The following is an 8,869-nucleotide window of genomic DNA, read 5'->3' as shown; positions in this document are numbered from 1 at the left end:
ACCCTAAACCCTAAACCCTAAACCCTAAACCCTAAACCCTAAACCCTAAACCCTAAACCCTAAACCCTAAACCCTAAACCCTAACCCCTAAACCCTAAACCCTAACCCCTAACCCCTAAACCCTAACCCCTAAACCCTAAACCCTAAACCCTAAACCCTAAACCCTAAAACCCTAAAACCCTAAACCCTAAACCCTAAACCCTAAACCCTAAACCCTAAACCCTAAACCCTAACCCCTAACCCCTAAACCCTAAACCCTAAACCCTAACCCCTAAACCCTAACCCCTACACCCTAACCCCTAAACCCTAAACCCTAAACCCTAACCCCTAAACCCCTAAACCCCAAACCCCTAAACCCTAAACCCTAAAGCATTTATATTTTTACACAATAAGAGAGAATACAAAGAATACAAAAAGTACATATATATCTGGTACTCTGATAGTACTGGATGATCTTCTCAACACCGGTTCAGGTGTCACTTGCTCGACTGCTGGTTCCTCAACAGTAGTCTTAGAAATTTCTTGAGTATCTGCTACAACATCACTAGATGAGTTTCCCTGCAATTCAAGCTCAACTCCCACTTGTTTCGTGGTCTTGGAACCTTACTTCACATCTGGTTCCTCAGCAATAGTCTCAAGAGTTTCATGAATATCTGCTACAACATCACTAAGTGAGTTTTCTTGCAACTCAAGCTCAGTCGCGAATCTGGGAGTTGAAACAAGTTTTCACCGTCTCCATCGAATTAGCTGTTCCGAAAAAGATAAAATTCTTCACCTTCTTTACCGAACTCGAAGCATCAGTTATTTTCATCTTTACTACATTTTAAGAATGAGAAAAGATATTATATCTTAGGAAGGCGTAAGAGGGCTACAGGGCCTTGGTTTTCTTGGGTCTGGTTGGAAGTCTAGAGGAATTGGCTTGTGGGGTTTTGCAGCAAGATTACGAATTTTACCCTCAACTTGAAAAATTGTAGTTTTCACCCTTTGATAAGAGAATGAGAGAGAAAAGCAGTCCAACCAAGTGGCACCAACAAAAAGAATACGCGTGGATAATCCAATATCCAATTCTGAAAACTAATCCAACTACCTCCATTCATTTCCATGGTACGGACCTCTGGCAAAAACGAAATTCCTCAAAGAATTCTCCCATTTCGCTCTATCCATCACCATTCTTCGCACTCCGTTAGAGACTCGCAGTCATGGAGGTCGCATCATTAACCAGCAGCAACAGAGCGGCTTCATTCATCTACTCTTATCCACCCAAAACCAAGTCAAAAAATCAAAATCCTTCTACCTTCTCGCCTCTCCATGTACACGCCATGGCCGCCGAGAAACCTCCCTCTTCTGCTCTCAAAACCCTCGGCTCCAAGAAGGTCAATTTCTTTTTCAACTTATTGTCAATTCGTATTCAATTCTGGTAAATCCAACACTGAAGACCCAAATTCTGCAGATAAACTCCACGGTGTTCCCTCTCGGTGAGAAAGGGCCAAGGAGCAGCATCTCGCTGTCGACATCGCCGCCGATTAAGCTACTGACAAGAGTGGAGCAATTGAAGCTCCTGAGCAAAGCGGAGAAGGCCGGGCTGCTGTCTGCGGCGGAGAAGGCTGGGTTATCTCTGTCGTCGATTGAGAAATTAGGACTTCTGTCCAAGGCTGAGGAGCTGGGGATCTTATCGGCGGCGACGGATCCGGGAACTCCCGGGGCGCTGCTGAGCCTGAGCTTAGGGTTGTTGCTTTTAGGGCCTTCGTGTGTGTATTTGGTGCCGGAGGACACTGTTTGGGAAATTGTGTTGCAGGCGGCGGCAGCTCTGGTCTCCGTCATGGGCGGCTCCGCGGCTTTTGCTGCGTCGAATTTGGTGTCCAATTTGCAGAGATCGAATTGAACTCCGTTGTTGGAGTTTCCCGGCCAATGGAACTGTACGCAGTATCATGTTTCCTTATCTCACGTCGTCGTTTGTAATCTGCAATTATTGAATTTCATCATTTTCCATCGGATTAAAATGGCGATATGTTATCGGAAATATTGCTGTCTCAAATTTACATCAAATTCGATATGAAGAAAACAAAAACACACACATACAAATATATATATATATATATATACTATATTCGGACTTAGAACGATCAAGAATAAATATATGCCTTTGTTCAAAATTAAATAGAGAAAAACATAAAGATTACCACTAATTTCTCTCACTCTCCTTACTCAATTAAATTTGTAAACATTTATTCATGTAAATAAATTTTTTTTAAAAAAACACACACACAACAATTAAATAGAAACATTTTATAAAATGTCTATGGGTGGAGTGAGGCAGAGAAGGGAAAGACTTTCTCATCCCATCTCACCTCTTATTTCAATTTCATCCCAACAAATTTTTCATTTCTGTTTGTGTATCCAGATCGATGAAAACTTGGCAATATGCCAGCCAAATATTTTAAAATTCATTTGAGAATATTGAACGATATATTAAACGAAATTTTATGAAATGGTGAAAACTTCAACAATTTTTCAAGTTGAGGGTAAATTCGTAAACTTGCTGTACAAGCCCACAAGCCCACAAGCCAATTCCTGTAGACTTGCAACCACACCCCAGAAACCCAAAACCCTAACGCCCTCACACGCCTTCCTCTCTGTAGTACAAGCGAAAATGGGTGACGCTTCGAGTTCGGTGAAGAAGGTGAAGAATTTTATCTTTTCCGGAACAGCTAATTCGGTGGAGACGGTGAAATCTTTTTTCAATTCCCAGGTTCATGACGAGGAAAAGTGGGCCTTGAACATGGTACTCTTCTGATCATTTTGATTTCAATTCAAAAATTATTTCGTCCTTCTTAATCCGGACTTTCCCCGCAAAACTTCTTAGTTTGATTTATAGGACTGGGCTCAACGTTTTTATTGTTTTTATTTGTTTCTCTATTCGGTATCTGAGGAAGTTTGTGAAATCATGAGATTTTTGTTCATTTCCGGCTCCAGATTACAGAATGTCGATCCTTTAATGGAAATGCTCATTTTGGAGTCCGACACTAGTAGACTTAAGTTATCCTTGCCGTTATAATTAAAGAAATAAAATATTTTACAAAGCTTTTGAGGCTTATGCCTCAAAGGTTTTCTCAAGCCAACGTCATTTTTTAGCCTCGCGGTTGGCACCTTGTTTGGATCTTTAGAGGATTGCATCTTAATGAAAACGTACCAAAGGTAAAATTGTTTACACCTTGTCTAATGATTTGAAGAATGATACTAATTTGCTTCTCTATGCTTCAAAAATATAAAGGCTCCTTTGCGTTTGAAATGTTAATACGTGAGTTGTGGCAATTCTGTTAGATATAACCTGAGATTTACATGTTTTCTGATTGAATACATTTGTTTTGTTTGACCATTTGACAAACACCTCATACCAAAGTCTTCAACAAATCTCTCTCTCCTTTTACTTCTGCTATTTTTTCTAACGAAGAAACCTTCGGCCAGTTTTTTCGTCGACATTTTCCTCCGAATCGCCAGAGTCAACAAGTGGTATCAGAGTCAGGTTGAAACCATCAGTGGTATATCATTTCGGAGGAGCCAATTTTATCTACAGTTAAGTTGAATAGCTCAAGTGGTTAGAGTGTTGATCTAACAACACACAGGTCTCAAGTTCGAGTAGAAGAAAATGCAAAGCGTGAAAATACACACATTGTGTGGGCTCAAGTGGCTATGGCACGTTGTCCACCAAACGCGCACCGCAGTTGTGGAAGGAAGAGGAGCTCTTGGAGATCCCGCTTTAAGGAGGACGGCGAATCTGTCGATGATTTTTCAATGTGGATCACGGGGCTCGCTAACAGCTTCAGCTGTCGACAAAATGAGGGTCATCTACTCCTCATTGAGGAGAAATGGCTTAAACGCTTCAGGCGCATGCGGGGGAAAGAGGCGGATCACAAAAGGAGTCACTGATGACGGGCCAATTCAGTGCCTCGTACTGTGGGAAGAGAGAGGTCACTTGAGCAAGAATTGCTGGAGCAAGCTTAGGAACAAGGAGACGGCCGAGAAGGCCCATGTGGTTCAATCCGAGGAGAGGATGAGCTGGTTCTTTTCATGGCGTTCAATCCCTACCTGACGTCCCTCTTCCCGAGGAAGAGTTCCCCAAATCCACGGAGGTAATCGACGACGGCGCATAACTGCTCCGGTGAGCCTCGAACCCGAGGAAGAGCTCCAATTGTGCATAACAAAGGCTAATATTGTGAACCTGGTTCAACTCGATAAGGCCGGCTGCCACATTTCTATCAAGTGCGGGCTACTTAGGATCTGCGATGATCGACGACGGTTGCTCACGCAAGTTTGGTGCACGGCAAACCACCTTTACATCCTAGAGTTGGAGATAGAGCAACCAGTCAACCTCTCGGCTAGGTACCGGAGGATGGAAGACCTATTAGGAAGAGGTGAACCACCTGGACTGGTTACATCCTAGAGTTGGAGATAGAGCAACCAGTCAACCTCTCGGCTAGGTACTGGAGGATGGAAGACCTATTAGGAAGAGGTGAACCACCTGGACTGGCAGCGCGCCAGCTCGAAGAAGAGCTGGCCGATGTGGAGTCTGGAAGACATGCCGCCAGGGACACCGAGCCATAGAGCTCAAATCGGAGTAGATATACCACAAGTTTTAGGAGGAGATTGTTAGATAAAACCTGAGATTTTCCTTATTTAGATTTACACGTTTTCATTAGTTGATTGAATACAGTTTTAGGAGGAGATTGTTAGATAAAACCTGAGATTTTCCTTATTTAGATTTACACGTTTTCATTAGTTGATTGAATACATTCAATAGGTAAATTTGTTCAGAAGAAACAATCATCTCATTTTAACCACAAAAGTCTTCAGCAAATCTATCTCCCTCTCTCTTTTTACTTCTGCTATTTTTTCTTTCGAAGAAGAAGAGGGATGCGTGCCTAGAATTAGTTGTAACAGAGCATTTTTACTGCCTTATTTCATTATTTAGCACTTGGGAGAAATATTGTTCGAGTAAGATTTCAGAGAGTAAATTCATGGTTATGTGAATTCTTTTTTTGTATGAACATCACGAGATGTATCTTTGTCATTTTTGCTTATATTTTAGTATTATTCAATTATGCAGAACTGCATTTCAACTTCCTCTTTGTTGTTGCAGAAATTGCTTCGTGCAGCTGGAATGTTTGCAGGATCCATCCTTCTCATGCGGAATTATGGTGATCTTATGGCAATATGAGAGAGTTAACGAAGGTGCAGCAATTCTTTAGCTCATAACTTATCTCTATTTCTGAGCTTGTTATAACTCTCTTCAATTTCGGATAAGAAGTTTCAATTTTTTTTCTCTCTTGGTAATGTTGTAATCGATGAGAATGTTTCTTTTTTTTTCTTCTTTGAAGTAGATTTTTTTTTTCTTTTTCACCTAAAATAGATGGAAATATGAACTGAAACCCAAAACACTTGGTAAGACCTTCAAAACTAGAACACTACCTTCCTCCCCAGAGAAAGAATTCTTTTTTGCTTTCTCACTTCAAGAATGGCATGCTGATTGTGCAGTGCAAACTTTGATGCATTGGTGCCTTGCTTTGTTCTTCTGCCATATGACAATTACAACTTGTATAAGAAAAGTACATTTCACTCGCTTCAATCATCATTTATTTTGCCATTTATCCTAAGATTAAGTCTTTAAACCTTTATGGACTCCACTTTCTAAATTTAGGATATAATCTGTCAAAAAAAAAAAAAGCTGATGACTGAAATAGTTCCTTCCTGTAAAGATTATGAATATTCAAAACATATGAAGAGTCGTTACTTTTTTTTTTTTTTTGAGACAGTGGGATGTGTTAATACCTGAAAATAGGCGTTCTGCTGATCCATCATCACTGCCTTGCTTTTACAGCTTAAAGCCTGGAAAGTGACCCTATAAACATAGATGTGTGAATTGGCAATTTGGGACAGAAACGGAAGCCCAAATTGTGAAACGAAAACCCATAAAAGAGCGAAAAGCAAAGAAAGCCCGACTTCTCCAAGATACTCAAAGCAGTGGAAGAGAGAAACGTGGAGACTTGGAAGACTGAAAAGCTTGAGAGGGACTGAAACCAGTTTGATTTTGATGGAAGAAAAGGGGCAAAGATGATGAGATAGATGGTCATAATTGTTGTGGAAAATCATGAGATATTTTGGAGTTTTATCATAAGTTTGATGGACCAAAGAATAGAGAAGTGGAAGTAATGAAAAGGAAACCATGTGCTCAAGAAATTAGTAAGAGAAGAGAAAGCATGTGCAAAAGATAGAAAAACGTAGGTCAAGAAGAGAGCTCTGTGAGAGTAGACTGAAGTTAGTGAGGAGAGTTGATTGAAATTGCACAATTTCAAGAGAAGGGTAATGAATCATTTAACAAACTATCATCCACTCCATCACAAAGACCATTCCTTTTTGTATTTTCATCATACAAAAACTTCCACCAAACTTAACACTCAACCAAAAAAAAAAACTTCCTTTCCTTCTTTCTTTTTTCTTCCAAAAACTTTTATAATTATTTTTCAATAATAAAAGATAAGATTTGTTGAAAATATCAATTTCATTTAATGTGTTGTTTAAATAAATAATAATAAGTAATACACAGTAGCTACTGAGTTTATATTAAAGATGTGCGGTTATATATTAAATAGGCTTATAAATAAATGAATATCAAGAAGCAATTACCAAATTGGACTAAAAAGGGACTTCTAGACCTAATCAAATTTTTTTATTTAGATCACTAAAAAATGTTATCCTTTTGTTACTAGGAAAATGCTCAAATAAAATGACGATAAAACCATCATCAATGGTTTATATATTTCTTTTTGATCACTGTCAATCACGAAATTTGAATGAAGTTGGTCGTTTATAAAGTTTTTTTTTAATAACAAAAAATAAATTAAATAAAACCAATAGTCATAAAAATAATTTTATACACCGTTCAACAAAAAGTAAGATAGAGATCAATAACTAAGTGTTTAATCCAATTAACATGATTTTCCATTTAATTAAATGGGATAAGATATGCTTTAGTTACATAATTAATCAAATTGCACCATTGTTAGCTTAATCAATTTAATTAGATTGCATATATCAAGTTGTAACTTGATCTGATGTTAATGGATCAATTGCCACCATATATAATTTAAATCAATTTTTTTTAGAACAATAATTTAAATCAACTTGCCCATACTTTATCGTGGGGAATATGTGTATGTGTTTGGTTTAATAATTACCAGGTCTTCATTATTCCATCCTATATGACCACTTTATGTTGTCTATGGTTATGTCAACAAATCTTTATATGTTCCAAAAAAAAAAAAAAAAAAAAAATTGCTTGGTTTTTGTACTAAAATCATCTAATAAAATGGTATACATATATATATATATATTTACAACTTGTCATAATATTTATCATTTTTTAAAAATTTGAATAGGCAAGCTAAACACTTTTATTATTTATATTTATTGTATTATTTAAATATCGTATATTCGTGGTGATGTTTACATTTTTAAAATTCAATTAAATAATTATGTATTTATAAACTCTTTTCGTATCAAGTCAAATTTAGTATCCAATGGAACTATAAATAGATCATTTCATACTTAAATATCTATTGGTAGAAAATCATCTTTTATATTAAACTATTATTTTATCATTAATAATCAAATGAAGCATTAGAAAAGAATAAATATAATGTGAAAGTTATTTTATAGCCATGTTGGTTATCTAATTGTTTATTGCCTATTCATTGAATTAATAATGCTTTTAACTGTACTAATTTATGTAAAATAATGATAATAATAATGGCTTTTGGTTTCCAAAAAAATATTAAATAATGGATTTAAATGATGACATAGGATCGTCTTGACCATAATACTCAATTCTCTCACATGTTCCTTCCTAATCAATTATTTAAGGACATTTATTTAAAATCACGAATATAAAATTGAAGTTTACGTTTTATTAATATCATCGACATTGAATTATCCACATTCAATTATTCTTGAATAATATCAACATAATTTTTTGAAAAATTTGGAACCGTACATTGAATAACTTGTGGTAGATAGAAGGTAGAGATAGTAGTTTAGAAAGAAAAAAGAAAGTGGAAGTGGTCCATACTCGACAGTTCGCGCGTGTGAGGCACCAGCCTGGAATCTTGTGACAACCATGTCCGATATGGGGACAAATCAAGTAGATGCTTCGTCGTTCCGTACGAGACCTTTTCTGACATGTAGCATGCAACTTGCCAAGTGGCAGTATGTGGTTCCCATTTTATCTCCTCCCTTTTGCGCCACGTGTGTTTTCTATTTATGATTTTTCCTTTTTATCCTTTTTTAATCTTGTAAATCGCTCTCAACTTGCCTCATCTCTGCTGTCCCCACGTCAGATCAAAATGCCCACGTGGCGCCACGAGATTTTTCACCCTATTCTACGCGACCGTCTGTTAACGCGAAACTAAACGGCGCAACGTTGCAACCTCAAAGAAAAGGTCAAGAATACGTTAGAAGCTAACGGAAGTGTTAAAATGGATTTCTGCTATCCCTCGCATTTTTCGTTTAAAAAGGGATAAAAAAAAGAAGACATATTTAACCTTTATTTTTTGGAACATATCAATGAAAAAAAAATGATATGACCAAATTAATAGAATAATATAATTGAAGAATTACCATAAACCATAATTTTTTTTATGTATAAAGTATAAATAAAATATAATCTCTCAAAAGCTTAAAAATTAAGTATTAGAACCTTTACAGGCTTGTAAGATGTGTTTTATAAACATATTCATAATTTTATTTTATATAGAAAAAAAAGCAAAAACTTCAAAGTACAAAAATAATATAATATATTTATAGATACCACTTGTTT

At 36.8% G+C, this 8,869-nt stretch overlaps 1 protein-coding gene across 1 annotated transcript; it reads left to right on the top strand.

Moving 5' to 3' along the window:
* The first annotated feature begins 1,084 nt into the window (after positions 1-1,084).
* Positions 1,085-2,020, top strand: LOC111490350. The gene is made up of 2 exons (XM_023138932.1): positions 1,085-1,373; positions 1,451-2,020. Exons 1-2 carry the CDS (start codon positions 1,200-1,202, stop codon positions 1,880-1,882), a joined length of 606 nt encoding a protein of 201 aa, XP_022994700.1. The 5' UTR covers positions 1,085-1,199; the 3' UTR covers positions 1,883-2,020.
* Positions 2,021-8,869: the final 6,849 nt, after the last annotated feature.

Source organism: Cucurbita maxima, unplaced genomic scaffold, assembly GCF_002738345.1.
Source record: "Cucurbita maxima cultivar Rimu unplaced genomic scaffold, Cmax_1.0 Cma_Scf00015, whole genome shotgun sequence".
Taxonomy (NCBI): Eukaryota; Viridiplantae; Streptophyta; class Magnoliopsida; order Cucurbitales; family Cucurbitaceae; genus Cucurbita; species Cucurbita maxima.
This window is presented reverse-complemented; position numbering and strand designations above follow the sequence as displayed.